The sequence below is a fragment of the Octodon degus genome, unplaced genomic scaffold (genome assembly GCF_000260255.1).
Source record: "Octodon degus isolate 3935 unplaced genomic scaffold, OctDeg1.0 scaffold00147, whole genome shotgun sequence".
Taxonomy (NCBI): Eukaryota; Metazoa; Chordata; class Mammalia; order Rodentia; family Octodontidae; genus Octodon; species Octodon degus.
In genome coordinates this window covers 6,351,081-6,367,096 of record NW_004524723.1, presented here as the reverse complement: position 1 = coordinate 6,367,096, position 16,016 = coordinate 6,351,081, and the positions used below count along the sequence as shown (strand labels likewise).

Below are 16,016 nucleotides of genomic sequence, written 5' to 3'. Positions count from 1 at the left end.
TTTTATTTTTTTGGCATTGGGGATCAAACTGAGGACCTTGCAATTACCAGGCAGGTGCTTATGCTGCTAAGCTATCTCTCTGGCCCAAGTATAAATTTTGTTTCATCAAGTTACCTTTAAAAGAAAAAAATACCTGATGGGGAAATTGCTCATCATCAACTAATAGGTCTGAATTTGGAAAAAATTGTAAGTTTTTGATTCAGATTCAACAAGGTTTTTCTTGGAGGGGAGTTATATAATCTATGACCTTTTTAATAGGTTATAGATTATAATGTTTATATTATGTTTTCAATATTATATTAGTATAAGAAATATGATGCGGGAAACAAGGCAAAGATCTAAATAGATAAGAACATCATCCAGTAGCTAAAAAAATTTCTTTTTTTAAAGTTTACATTGTTATACTTGTAAGGCCGCTACTGCACTCACCTGGGTGAACAATTTCAAGCATACTCAGCCGTAATTCTCGGGAAAGTCTCATGGCTCTCTGTCTTTCAAGCTGCAGTTGTAATTTGAGATCCTTTTCTTCCTTCTGCCTATTTAGCTTTAGCAGTGCCTTTGCTCGTTTAGATCTGTGATGGAATCAGTAAGTTTAAGTAGTTACACACAATGTCATAGCTCATATGTCTATTCAAGAAATCTCATCTTTACAAGTAATCAAATAAATGCAGACAGAAAATGTATTTTAAAGATAGTTCCTGGTGTCATGCACTGCAGCTGTGCAAGTTTTGAAATATTTGAATACATTCATCAAAAACTGGAAAAAGCTTTTGTATTTTCTGCTTTTACTTACTAAAATGTTTCGAGCCATTCCAATTCAGTTTCTGTTGCTTCCTACACCACTATTATAAGAAGACCAAAAATACTAGTCTACAGTAGATACATCAAAACACTTCCAGATTCCCATAGGAAAGGAAAATCAGGAGGACAAGAAAGGTAAATTATACTGAATTATATTGTTTATTTTACTTCTATTGAATTCTCTCTCTCTCTCTCTCTCTCTCTCTCTCTCTCTCTCTCTCTCTCGGTCTCTCTCTCAGTCTCGGTCTCTGTCTCTGTCTCTCTCTGTCTCTCTGTCTCTCTGTCTCTGTCTGTCTCTCTTGCCTGTCTCCCCTTCCTGCTTTCCCACTGAGCCATACTCCCAGCCCCTATACAATTAATTTGTATGTGTTAACTTCCAGAGCATGCTTCTTTTTGGATCCTTTTCCTAGAATTAAACTGCCAACAACTGTATTAGCTTGGCTAGATCTCATGTTTTAGGTAGAGAGGGTTTTGTTTTGAAAATAGAAACACATTTAAGTGTAATAATTTTAATAACAATTATAACTTTAAAAAGAAATCATTAAAAAAAAACAAACACCCATTTTACTGCCCAGTACAGAGGAGCATGTCTGTAATCCCAACATTTGCCAGGCTGAGGCAGGAGGATAGCCACAAGTTTGAGGCCAGCCTGGACTACCTAGTGAGTTCAAGGCCAGCCTGAACTACATAGCAAGATCCTGTCTCAAAAAAACCTAACCAACCAAACAAAAAACTAAAAAAAAAAAAAAAAAAAAAAAAAAAAAAAAAAAAAAAAAAAAAAAAAAAAAAAAATTCAAAACACCATTTCTAACTTTTAATAGGTTACAGATTATAATGTTTATATTATGTTTTCAATATTGTACTAGTATAAGAAATGTGGTATGCATTACAGCTGCAATGCTAGGACATTTAATTAAAAAACTGAGCTGGGGAAATAATTTAGGTACAGAAACTATGAGATACAGCAAAGTAAAAAAAAAAGAAATAAAAAACATGCAGCATGAAAATGGAAGTGAAATACAAGCCAAGGAAATAAAAGAGGTTTTCTATAATTAAAATAATAGCAGTAAGTTGTGTACTTGGTGTATTCATATACTTTAGTTTCATGCTTGAAAATATTTCTTAGGAATTGAGGTGATTTTAAGTGTTATATGTTCCATTTAATTACATTCTAACTATTTGGATAAGAACTATAATCATTCAAAAATTAAAAGATTATTTTCCATTTGATTTCTCTATGAGGACTAGTAGCTACCTGACTACCTAGCATGTGTATTGCAGTTCTAGAAAGGAAGTATAATAGGCAGCTAAATTAGAGAAAAAAATTATTATATAGTCAGGGCTCTCAAAGAGGCCAGTAGAAAAATAAAGACATCAGAACTGTGGTTGGAGCCGCAAATTAAGAAGGCCAGGCCTCAAAAGAGAGAGACGGAATGGTCAGGCCTACCTCCTTCCCTAAGGGATAAGCAGTAACTTGCAGTAATACTGTACTAGCACCTGGTCCAGGAAGTCCACATCAGACACTCAGTTGGGTGACTAGAGGATGTATCCCTTCCCCAAAATGCCTTTGTTTTTCCCTTACACCCTCACTATGTGACTTATTTCCCTACTGGACCAGTATTAGCTAAGTAGCTATAATCGTAATCTTATAGTTTGACCCATGTTGTACCCACATAGTGATTTTGCTATGTGTATTACCCCCAACAAAGGGTTTCGGTGGCAATCCACTTCCAGGACCCTCCTTATCTCTCAAGAGTTATCTCTCAATAAAGCTTTCCTATTTTTAAGTTCCACTGTTCCTTGGAATATAGTCTTTGATTTCATGGAACATGAATTCAGTACATCTGATATCTAGAAGACTGGGAGTTATATTTCTCTTATAGCATAAGGAACTGAGTCTGAAGTACACAGCAAGACCCTGTACCAAATACACAGTCTATCTATCTATCTATCTATCTATCCATCTATCTATGGAACAGAGAGTTGAGGATGATAGCAAGTAGAATTATGAGAAAGACACATCCAAAGCATTTCAGACTGTGGCTCTCTATTCAGTATTTCTTTATTTGACCACAGAAATGCTTTTATACGTTTTTTAAGAAACATAAGATAGGTAATAAATTTCAAGCAATGTCAGATGTATAACATCTGCCTCCCATAAGTACTATTTATGTAGTGCCTCTATTTGTCTAGATTTGTGTATATTCGAGGCAGAAAATGTACCATCTATATTTTCTTCTTAACATTTTCTAAGTTCTAGGTGATATGTCAAAAAGCTATCATCTCAAACATACTATCTCAATCTCATAGGGTATGTAACCTACTGCCCCCATTTTACAGATCAGAAAGCTGGGGCTGAGCGAGGTGAAGCCATTTGTCCAAGGTCACTCAGCCACTAAGCTGCTGAAGTGGGACACACATGCAAATGTCTTACACTGTCCCCAAACCTCCTCCCCCGCCTTCTCTCTCTCATCCTTTGAGATGTACTAACCATCTGGGGCATGTTTAAAACATTACACCAGCAATACTCATGCCAAATAATATTTATAAGCATCTTTCAGTCTTTCCTGAAGAAAACTTTCAACAAATGGACAAGTGGACATCCACTAAGGGACACAGTCAGAATGACTTCAATGTCTTTAAGCCTGTGACAAAACTATTTTGAATTCCAGAGCTATTTTTAAAATGTTTTTATAACCGAAAAATGCAGCTGCAGGTACTATAAGGATAGTTTCAGTTTTCTTTTTTTTTAAATGTTTATTTCTGTAATATACCAGTTTCGTTTTAGTAAACTAAAACTTGACTACATGAAAATACCACCTCAGAGATGGCTCTACTTTATCATAAAGTAGGAGCTAAACCAACTTTCAATGGGCCAGTGGTAGAAAAGAGTTTCTCTGGAGGGTCTTGGCAGCCAGGACTCAGCCTGGGGCAAGGGGAGATACTGCCTTACTTTCGCATTACGAATCTCCTAGCTATTTCAAAGGGAGACCACAGTCTACCCCAGCACCTAGACAGCTGGTTGGCACTTGAGACCTTTCTGCTCGAGATTCTACTTTTAAAAGACAATGATAGGTCTGCTAGCTGCTTTCCCAAGGGGTCCCACAGATAGAGCTACCAGGACTTAACATTTGAGTGCTTCTTTCCAAATTGTATTCTACTATTTGAATGTTTGATAATGTTGAATTCCGGACATTCTTCATAAATGCTGACTAAATTATAAAAACAGGACAACCCTAATTAAAAGAAAGTGGGCCATAATTTCAGTATTTCATTTTTAGTTTACTTGAAATAAATGACAAACTGTCATATCTCTAGGCCTACATCAATCCATACTGTATGTATGCAGGAAAATCAGGTTAACCTATTTAACTTTTATATATTCATTCATTTTTATAATAACTATATATGAAAATGACACAATTTTTTTTTATTTTTGAACATTTAATAATATAAAAATCACTGGCCCAGAAACAAATCTTAAAAAGTAGACAAGATGGTATACTGGTTACATCAGATTCCTGCCTGATCCCCTAGTTACTGACTGGAGTGTTGGTAACTGTGTAACATATGGAACAGAATAAGTGCAAGAAAAAAGGGAAACATTACAAAGTTGAAAAGCAAAATGGAAATAAAAGCAACAAAAACTAAGTTTTTCAACTGCACTTTAGAAAGATCACCATTCAAAAAAGAAAAAGAAAGATCACCATTCCTAGAACAAAATGGTTTTACCTGAAACTCCTCTGCAAAGCAATTACAGCAGATGGAAGCTTCTTTAGTCTCTTTCTAGTCTGGAAGCCCTTCCAATAAGCTTGAATCAAGGTAGCTGCTTGATGTAGCTTCTGAAATAATTCAACAGAAATAATTTAGCAGAATCTCTAGAATAGCATTTAAAATATAGTTACCCTTATAATATCAGGCAAGTATCAATCAAATCCCACTTCTCACATGATAGGAAGCATCACTGAGTTCCTAGGCTCAGCACAGGAAAGGCCTAAGAATACTACAGCTCACCATGCAAGAGAGGTTTGTTACATTCAGTTAAACAACACCTAGAATATATTCAAAACATTGTCTCATTGGTTCTAAAGTCTAATTTTACTTCCTTTTCAAAGACTGCCTAATCTGTCATAGTTTATTCTGAGGTAATTTTTTAATGTTTTTATTTAATAGGCTAGCATCCTAGGTTTAGAAGGTAAACTGATGACATTTTGTGGGTAAGTGGTCAAATCTCTGTTTAGTTCTCTGTTTTTGTTATGCTGTTTTGTGCCTGTCCAGCATTTGCACAGTTTAGAGATTAGTCTGGGAGCTACAAAGGGTCACACAGAAGGGAATTCTCTTCCTCTGTTTTCTTTCCGGTTGTCTGCATCATTCTCCTGCCTAAACTGCCAGTGATCTTCTTGCCCCGAGCCTCCCAAGTGCTGGTATTCCAGATGTGGGCCACCATTCTTGGGCTGCCTAGCTAGATTTCTTTTCATGGTTTGTAGCCATGGCCCTAGGCTATCCCATGGCCGTGGGCCTCAACAAGGGCCACAAGGGACTAAGAATGTGAGCAAACTGAGCAGAGGCCTCACCAAACACACCAAGTTTGTGCAGGACATGATCTGGGAGGTGTGTGGCTTTGCCCCCTATGAGCTATGCACCAAGGAGCTGCTCAAGATCTCCAAGGACAAACGTGACCTCAAGTTCATCAAGAAAAGGTTGCGGATGCACAGCTGGGCCAAGAAGAAGTGTGAGGAGCTGAGCAACATGCTGGCTGCCATGAGGAAGGCAGCTGCCAAGAAGGACTGAGCCCGCTGGAATAAAGCACTGCAGAAAAATAAATAAATAAATAAATAAATAAATAAAATGTATTACCTTTTTGGGATCTAATTTAATTTAATTTTTTTAATTTTGGTTTGGGATTTTACATAAATATCTTTTATTATTTTAGATTTAAATATGTGTGCCATATTTAAGTGTGGTAAAATAGTAACTTGCTGACTCAAACTTCTAATTTTTATTACTACAGTTTCTTACATAGAGACAAACAGCACCATTGTTATATCTCAAAAAATAAGACAAGGTATAGGAGGTCATAAATACACTTTTCTATACTTAGACTTTTTTCAAATTACCTTTTTTGTTTTTGACAGGTCTTATGCAGTTCATGCTAGCCTGGAACTTATAGTGACCCTCTTACCTCAGCTTCCCAAGTGCTGGGATTACAGGCCCCCAGCTAAATATCTTATAGACAAAAGAAGAAAAATGTCAGAAATGTGGATTTCATGAAAAATTCTAAGAAAACAGATGTGGGAGAATCTATAAATAATTATAAAATAAAGACTGAAATTATGGGTAGACTGAATGGAAAATCTTACATACATATTTTTTCCCCCAAGGGAAGCACACTGCTTGAAGAATAAAGAGAAATATTTAATGTACATAGAGGTTCAATACAATCAGCAAGTATCACATAAATTACTGTTTTTAAAATTTAGTACATGTGCTGCTGAAGTGAGTACATTATTTTTAAAATTTAATACCTGCTCTTCTACTTCCTGATAGAGTGTAGGGCTTAAAACACTAATGAGCTGTCCAAGTTCTTGACCAAATTCTGTCCCAACTTCTTGTTTATTTAGTAGGTTTCTGAGTCCTAAAAATAATATAAAAAGTACAATGATTAACAATGAAATACGGTTTTCTTATCTAATCAGTATTAATTTGCATTTCAAGAAGCCTGGTTTAGAAATGACTAAACACATCAATAATCATACGATTTTTCTTTTTCTCTCTTAAAAGACTTCAAGGTTGAGGTCTTTTGCATAGTCTTTTGTCCTGAGAATTCTTGTGTATTTGAGTGTAAGGCCTGATGAAAACATACCTTTAATAACAGAAAAATCCAAGAGGGTCAGAGGAATCACTGCAGTGAGTGAAAGAGTAGAGATAACTTTTTATTTGACTACAAATACCTTAAACTGCAAAATTTTTTTTAAAAATAAATCATTATGAACACATATACATACTCATTATATACCTACCCTATAAATGCACTTAAGCAGGCTATTATTAATCATTTTAATTAAGAAAAAATATTAAATAAAAATTTATTAACTTGGGGCCGGGGAGATAGCTCAGTGGTCTAAGTGCCTGTCTGGCAAACTCAATGCCCCGAGTTTGGTCCCTGGTAACGCATGCCGAACCACCCCGGAACCCTGGCCACAGAAACTGGGCTTTGTGGTGCACACCTGTAATCCTAGCACTGGGGAGGCTGAGACAGGAGTAACTCTATGAGTCTGAGCTGTGTAGTGAGACCCTGTACCAAATAAATAAATAAATAAATAAATAAATACATATATACATACATACATTAATGATTTTTAAAAAATTTTAACTTACATTAACTTATAGAGTTTTGGGGCAAATCATTAGGTTTCTAAGCAAATATAAAAGTGCTATAACCCTAGAACATTGCATTTTAGACCCAAAATAACGTAGAGTACTAAAGGTACAAAGTAAGTACTATCGCTAAAACATGTTAAAACTATATATTACAATTTATATATATTATAATATACATATATAATATAAATAAGTAAATAATATGATCTAGTACAGTACAATTCAGAAAACTGCTACATGGGCTTTTTTTCTATATCGTATTCTCTTTAAGACCTAAGCTCTCAACAGTACCGACAACTTAAAGTATCTTGAATAACATGAATAAACTCTCTTGTAGAGATATCAGTCAGAGAAAGGAAGAAGGATTAAAGTAAAAGTATTTTGTAATGAACTCTTCAGGACATTTTCCTTCAGTTTTAATTGCAGAACTGAAAAATGTATATTTGGCATAATATCAACTAGTCCTATTACTGGAACTTTCTCTCCCTTTATTTTTATAATACATAGAATAATTAAAATGTTCACAGTAATCACTGATGCAAATTAAGTTACTAAAATGTCTTTCAAATCATCCAAGAATGATTAAATGGCTATTCTACATGTTTAGGTATTAATTGTATAATATAATCTTTTAAAGATATATTTGTATATTAAATATATTTAATAAACTGCAAATACATTTCCTGAATGCTTAGTAAAAAAAACTACAACACAAGACTCTAGTTAGCACAGAAATAAATCAAAGCAAATATACAATTTTGCTTGAAAGTTGGAAAAAAATAACTGCTTAAGTAAACTGCAGCCAATTACTGTTTTCCTATGCCTCTTACTTTGTATCTATTAAATGATGTAAGAGTATCCGAAGAGTTTGTATAAGGATTAAATATCTTCATACATGTAAAGTATGGAGAACAGTGTCTTAACACATAGTAAAGGCTTAATTATCTGAAAGCTGTTATATAATAGTAAAGCAATGGATCCTTTCATTCTCAAAATTTCTGATTTTTTATGCATATATGTTGGATTCTATAGGCAAGGGAGATTTTGTTTATTTATTTTTTTAGGAGAGACAATGAAAAATTAAAGAATTTATTAACTGACATGAACACTGATAAGGTCACCCAACTCTTAGGCACAACTCTATTTTCTTTTTTTTGCGGAACCAGGGATTTGAACTCAGACCTTTGCGCTTGCCAGGCAAGCGCTTATTCTACTGAGCCATCTCCCTGGCCCCACAATGCTATTTTCAACTACTTTGATAAGCCCACTGATCTCTTGGTCAATATTTTACTTCATCTTATGGTATATTTAACATATAACCTTTTTATTGAACAGCAGGTACTTAGTGTAACTTCATCAGTAAGTACCACAGGCTTTCTGGTGAGACATGATGGTAAAGTAGCTTAGTTACATAAAGCCTTTTTCTCTGAAATTGTATCTGTTATGTTTTATCTGCGAAGTTCAGTGACTCATTTTTCAAAATATAAGACTTTTGTGTGTCACAAAACACTAATAAAATTTTTCTTTTTGAGAATCCCAATAAAAGGAAAGTATGTGTATCCTACCTTTGTAGCAGGCACTTAGTCTCAATGAAATCAAAATTTCCTGATGGGATTGAGCCATCAACAGTAGAAGCGTCACAGCAGTACTTCTTATGTGTAGACTAGGGGTTGATAAAAGCTTAGAAATAACTTCATCTAAAATCGAATGCAGGGTGTTCCCTTCTATTCTGAGCAGATCACCACTAACAGAACGAAAGAGAAAAGTATCATTACTAATTTATGTGTAGTCACTACAACCAATTCAAATTAAAAGATTCAGTTACTTGATGCCTCTCTGTGGCCTGATCCATAAAGGTAGCCACATTTTAAAATGTATAGCGTGGCTGCAAGAATACATCATATTACATTTAGTTAACACTTACTGAATTTATATTGGGTACAATGTGCCATGCTAAGTACAACAGAGTTAAGTACAAAGCAGCCAAAGAAACTCCTCAGAGAAACTCTATAAAGTATTAATAAAAAGTAACTTAAAACCTTAAGGTGCTGGTGGTGGAGCACATTTATAATCCCAGAACTCCAGGAGGTTTAGGCAGGAGGATTACTGCAAGTTTGAGGCCAGCCTGAGGTATATAGTAAATTTAAGTCCAGCTTTAAATACATAGCAAATTAAGCTCTTGAAAAAATAAGCAATAATAAACAAAATCATAAGCAAGTAGGTTAATTATTAATGATGCACAAAGATTACATACTTAATTTTTTATTTCCATTATTACAGTAACAATCTCATTTTACACTATTGAAGTCATGAAAAGTTACCTAAAACAGAAACTGAGTGTTCTTTCACTAACTCCCTTACAAAGTTAAGTGATTTTCTAGGGGTGTATCTTTGACCTTTAAGATACTGCACTATGATTTATATGGAATAAATTGGGTATTTTCAATGATATATTATTGTTTCCTTCAACCACCACCTTTGTCTAAAGTTCTGTTCCCCTTACCTCGTTTCCACTGTCAGCAGAGTAGCAAAACTGAATTTAATCTGAACAATTTCAAATAAATCATTTCCGATGCCCAAGACGTAAGATGTATTTCCTTAAGCTGCACACAAATTTTTCATGAGGCAAGTATCTGCAGAAGTTGCTAGTCACCTCCAACACTGAACTTTTTATCCAAGCAACAATGAACTGTCTCTGCCTTGGACCAGTAGCCTGATGTTTCTTAACTTTGTGCTTTTATCATCTTCTCTGGTCAATTTATCTTTCTTAAAGTTTCATCTCAGGTGTTACCTTCTCCAGGAAGTACCTCCCTTCACTTTTGGGTTAGACCTTCCTGTAATAACTTTGGACAATTTTAACATAACAGTAGAATATACTATAATTATGTTCATGTATATATCTCTTCCACTGTATTATAAGATCTTTGAAGAAGGTTTGTATCTCAATCAGCTTTGCAAGTGCAACAACAAATAAAGGTTTTGGCATGCAGTAGTTGCTTAATCCATATTGAAATTAAAAAATGAATTATTCCAGCTGTATATATTCTGCCTTTCAACTTTTAATCTGAGCAATTATTACTTCTTTTATATTGACCTTTAGTACTTACCATAATGCTAAGCTTGTTGTCTGTTAAGTGACTATATAAGCATTTTTTTTTATTGTGATCCCAATATTGTTCTTCAGATATCACACCAATTCTCTAAGTCTGAGATTTAGCCTAAGATCTTTTTAATTTTACCGGTATATATTCACAATACATAATAATTACATTCATCTTAGGGAATTGGTATAGCTCTGAATAACATACCAATTTGATAACAAATTTCCAAATCTTTTATATTGTGTCATATTTTTTCTGAGAGACAATGGTAATAGAACTTAAATACCATATACAAGTCATATGCAATTTATTTTAGCACAATTAGAATAAAACTGCTTAAATTTCTAAAAAATAAATTAGTAACCAACTCACCTGTTGATTTGTAATATATTGTGTAGCAGAGTCATGACTGAAGATCCTATTTCAACATTGTCAGTTTGCAGTAAGTGTAAGAAATGATCACTCTGTAGTACTAAAAGAAGAGAAAAAGATTAAAATAAAGTTTCTAGAATAACACAAGTGGGATTTTGTCCTTTTAAAACTAAATAAAAAACTTGACTATTTCTGTTAGATTTCCCAAATTTGTGTGCCATACAATTAAAGATTTTTAAATGTAGGAAGTTTTAAATAATTATAAATAATAGTTACTCTACAATTGTGAGTGAAGTCAAGAAAACTATTAATATCAAGGGAATAACTTATCTTTTTTTAAATTGAAAATAAAATAATATATCCATCCTATCCCTAAATTTATTTAGCAATGAATTTCAGTGTGTAAATAATAATCAAAACATTAAATACAAAAATTTAATTTTAATGGTTTATAGCTAGTATGACCTGAGCAGCCAAGCATGTTACTGGCTGCCAAAGCAACTTGATTAACCTCACAGAACCACCATTTTTTTTAACCTGGAAAACTACAAATAAATAGCTCTTGCACAGTCTAATGCATAATGTCCTAGCACAGGCTACATTCTCAACAAATGACAGTGTGCACTTCCACTCTATCAACCAAATGAGATTAAAGTGAGACTAGGCGTATTGGCAACCCTGCTCTGTGGATCCAATCTTAACTTCTACAAAACCATTTTGTTACTTTTCCATTTTTATCTCCTGGGGGAATATACTACTTGAATTCTTTTTCATATTAATTTCTGATCTTCATTTCTATGTATATAGTGCAGCATTTCACTATACAACACGTTTAAGTGAAATAAACTAGACATACATGTGTAAATATTCATTGCCTCTCTGGTGTGAAAAACTGAAAGTATAAATAAGAACGAAAATGTATAATAGATACTGTGAACTAGGAAGAAATTGTTCAAAAGGAAAAGGGAATAGAGGTGGGGAACTAAAATGGAAATAAGGCTCTGTATATAAAGAGGGCAAGAAGGGAGGGAAGGAAAATAGAGGAAAAAGAGGAACCAAACATATAGCATGTACAGGTACAAGTTCCCTATGATGAATGATATCATTATGTATATCTAAATCATACCAATAAACTTAACTTTAAAAACTCTGAAAAATTCCATCATTATTAAATATTTCTATTGCTTTTTATGTTCTGCTATTTTGATAGGAAATAATACTCTTGGTGCTTAAATATATTTTCTATTTAAGGCTGGCTACTGTTAGCATTTCTTTTAATCTACGGGCTATTCTTCTGTATCTTTTTAATTTCCCTTGTAATTTCCTCGTTGAAGAATCTGTGCAAATTGTTCTATGATGGCAAACCCATTGCGTGTGTGCCAGAGCAGGCTATTTGTATCACTGAAAGCTCTAAACGTTCATCATCATTGCCCTTTGAGATTCATGAGCAGGTTTTGTTAATTGCATTCTTAGATATAAACTGTTTTTCTGATTTTCTATAAATTGGCCGTTGGGGCTAAGTAACTAAAATGATTCAGGTCTCAATTTCTGGCACATATATTTTATAACCCACTAGAAGGATCTTAGTTTCTGGTTATTTCTTTTTGATATATTGACAACCACATCCAATCAATTTTTAAATCTGGTAATTCATGAAGGGTTATAAAATGGGTATTATCCTATCATGTAACTTTCAATTATTACATTTATATAGAGAAAATTTTCCTCACATATGTGTAAGAAAAGGCAGGTTAAATAGCTAGATTCTATTCACTAGTTTTAAAAAATGAGTTAGTTCCCTAGCTGACTCCAATGATTAGTTCCTTTTAAGACTCACTGTATTTGGCGTGTTTTAATCCACTATAGTTATCATCCTAATTACCATTCATATTGCCTTTATTTGTCTAATAGAGGCTCCTAAGTCCCCTGCACAGAATCTAATAAACTGAGTATTTCTTTTTCTTTTTCTCTTTTTTTGGCCAGCTCAGTCCACCCTGAGGGTGGGCCTGATGCAGCATGTGGTGCCAGAGATCGAACTGCAGTCCCTTGCACCTGCTTATCTTGCCTAAGCAGGCACTTTAGACTGCTGAGCTATCTCGCCGGCCCCTGAGACTGAGTATGTCTTTTGCACTGGACATTTAAGACACTGAAGGATCATCTTATATTGTGTATTCCATTCCAAAAGTCTAGCATTTCTTCAAGGAAGTGCTTCCTTTTACAGGACAAAGATTGTAGGATATCACAATTTCAATGTATCTATTTGTCGCATATAAATTTTATAATCACTTACTATAGTTTTAATACCTATTTTATGGATGCTTTATATCTATAGATTAACTCAAAGAACAGTGTCTCTTTTGTTATCATTCTTTCAAAATAGTATAAGGTACATTTCTAAAATTATTCACATATTTTTCTCTCTTTTCACTAGGTCTTTATATCCACAGTTCTAATTATAGTATAGCAATACTGAACCTTGGTTTAGAAACACTACTGTTCATGAACCATTCAGCTCACAAACAAAAGCATTAGGCAAAAGTTTGCTTTCATTTCCCAACTCTGCACTGGGTGAAGAATGAGTCCATCTCCCCACCCGCACCCATGAACACAAATGCAGCCATCTTCCTCAGAACTGTGGAACAAATTAAGTTTGTTAACCAAGTTACCAGTGTATTTATTACTGGTTAAATAGTTCTTTAAGTTGGGGAACTTATAATAATAATAATTGCTCCATAATGAGAAACTAATGGAAAATGCTTTTAAAATGCACTTAGGGTTATTACTTAGCTATATAGACCTAAGTACTCAGAATATTACTAATTGAAAGTTACCCTTTCAGTTATATATATATTTTTTAAATTTTATTTATTTATTTATTTATTTTTGTGAAACCAGGGATTGAACTCAGACCCTTGTGCTTGCCAGGGAAGCACTTATTCCACTGAGCCATCTCCCCGGCCCCCTTTCAGTTATATTAACTGAAAGTAATTACCCTAAAAAATGGGAAATGAAATAAATCTGAGAGTCAGGGATTATGTTTTTCTCAAAAATACTTAACAGAAATATTGGATTCTGTGTGCATACATGATTCTGAAGAAAAAAATGGAATTAAAAACAAAAATTCAAGTCCTATTTCATTTTCAGCAAGTTTTAGTCTTATTTTTATTTTAGATTAGATTTTTAAAGAGAATAGGACTTGTGCCATAATTACCATCATAGATCTGTCTCAAGAAATCAAAATAAAAGCTAAAACATTTATATTTCTCATTATAATTACACAAAGCTTACTCTTTTCTGTAAATCTTATTTATCATTTTAATGCATATTTTCCTTCAACTGCTTTCATTTTTGGAAAATATTTTTCATATAAAACCAAAATTTTTATAATTTTTCAAATTTACTTTGCAACCATTCACAAAAATATGAAATACTGCGTGAATTCATGTCATCCTTCCACAGAGCCATGCTAAACTTCTCTATCATTCTAATTTTAGTATATAAACTTTTGAAGCAACCACTAAAACTTACTCTTATGGTTAGGCTATGACTAAGATCATTTTTATTCCATACATAAGGATTTCTCTCACAGTAGATCTAAAACACAATAATCTTTGAAACTTAAATTTTTCTTATACAAAATAGTTTAGGTAATCCTCACTGCAGATTTATTAAAGAGAGACAGCTAATAAGAAATTTATGTCTTACAAATTTCCTTTTAGTATAATATACTGTCAGTGCTTATTTAAATCTCAGATATTCAAATAGCTTTTTCCTTCTTATCATGGGTTTATTTAAACATAGTTTCACTTTACTGTGATTATCTATATAGTTTATAAGACATATATTTTTAAAAGGTCAAACCATTAGCATTTGACTTTACAATGATTATCTGTTATGTTAAAATCTTTTACCTTACCATTCTGTATAAGTTGAACATGGCCTCCCAATAGCCATAAGAGAGAATCAGTCACAATTTGGAAAAAGTGTAGTAATTCATCTTTTTCTTCACCCTTTACACACACAAAAAAATCCAATTTACTTTTATGTAATTTGTTTTAATTTTTTAAAAAGAGACTTCTCTCTGGGGATCCAAAAGAGAAGAAACCATTTTCTGGACCCAACAGTTAATGAGTATCAGATCTTATAATTTTTAGTGTCTTCATTTGTGAAACTTGTGGTTACAGTATATTATTATTTACTCTACCTGCTATCCATGGTTGTCATTCAGATAAATAGGTAGTTTATGCAATACCAGTTTATACAATAGGATTTCCTACTGATTGCCATTCATAAAACTCACCTGTGGGGTTTTAAAGTACACCTGTGCACAAATGTCAGTCCAAATATATTCAGTCTGAATCTCCAAAGACTAAGTGTGAACATCTATATTTTCATAAACTAAGAAGTGTGGTGTGATTATGCATCCAGCGTTGAAAACCACATGCAAATATAGATGTCCCAAGCATTTCAAATAAGGCATACATATTAACTAATTACATACTAACATGTAATTTAATAATATATTAATGTATGCTATATAAATGAAAGGAAATAATTATCAATAGCCTTTAAGGGGGAACATTAAACAAAAGTGCTTAGAAGAAAAGTTTATAGAATAGTCTGAGCTATCTATGAGACAAAATCATTTCATATATGAGAAAAATAAGGTAAAGCAAAATTAAATGATTTGCTTAAAGGAATTTCAGTTAAGTTTGCAGCACAGCCAGAAAAAAATTTTCCAAAAGAAATAACTGTCAAATACTATCTCTCATTGTTTATGTTGCTTCAACTGACATGGATTAAATTAAATCTAATGAAATGTAAAAATGTTTATTTAGTGCCTCTCAAATGCCAGTGGAGATGCCAAAAGTAGAATCTGTGATTACTGAGTTAAATTCTCTGGTAAAAATATTTCTACTACTCAGTATGTTGTCCATGTTGTTGTGTTGCTCATTCAATTTACTCTTACAATTATTTTAGTGATTTTTTAAAATTAAATGTACACCCATCTTAAATGCGCTAAAAGTAGTAGCTAAGATCTTACCTACTTAATTAGCCTGAAAATTCCTTAAGTCTAAGACAGTATCTATCCCTCACATAATTAAAGCTCACAAAGTGGAGGCTAACATAACATGGTGACTACAATGGACTGTTTGTGTCCTCAAAAATTCATGTGAGGTCTAGCCAAATGGCTCAGTGGATTAAAGTGCCTGCAAGCAGGCACAGGGCCCAGGGATTCAATCCCTGGGCCTGCTGTGCCGGCCTCGCCCCCAGGATACCCTGAGACAGCAAATAAGACTGGGCATGGTGGCAGGCCTGTAATCCCAGCATTTGGGAGGCTGTAAACAGGAGAATCACTAC

General features: G+C 33.6%; 1 protein-coding gene and 1 pseudogene across 7 annotated transcripts in view; both read right to left on the bottom strand.

Moving 5' to 3' along the window:
* The window catches only part of Iqcb1 (IQ motif containing B1), a 50,019-nt gene that overhangs the window by 19,409 nt on the left and 14,594 nt on the right, over positions 1 to 16,016 (bottom strand). For all 7 annotated transcript variants that reach the window (XM_023702240.1, XM_023702242.1, XM_023702239.1 and 4 more), the window contains 6 exons: positions 14,572 to 14,665; positions 10,656 to 10,755; positions 8,748 to 8,926; positions 6,327 to 6,436; positions 4,534 to 4,643; positions 430 to 572 (listed from right to left, as the gene is read on the bottom strand). In XM_023702240.1, the coding sequence (XP_023558008.1) occupies positions 430 to 572; positions 4,534 to 4,643; positions 6,327 to 6,436; positions 8,748 to 8,926; positions 10,656 to 10,755; positions 14,572 to 14,665 (736 nt within the window). The remainder of the gene's footprint in view (positions 1 to 429; positions 573 to 4,533; positions 4,644 to 6,326; positions 6,437 to 8,747; positions 8,927 to 10,655; positions 10,756 to 14,571; positions 14,666 to 16,016) is intronic.
* On the bottom strand, positions 14,072 to 14,169 carry LOC111812880 (annotated as a pseudogene).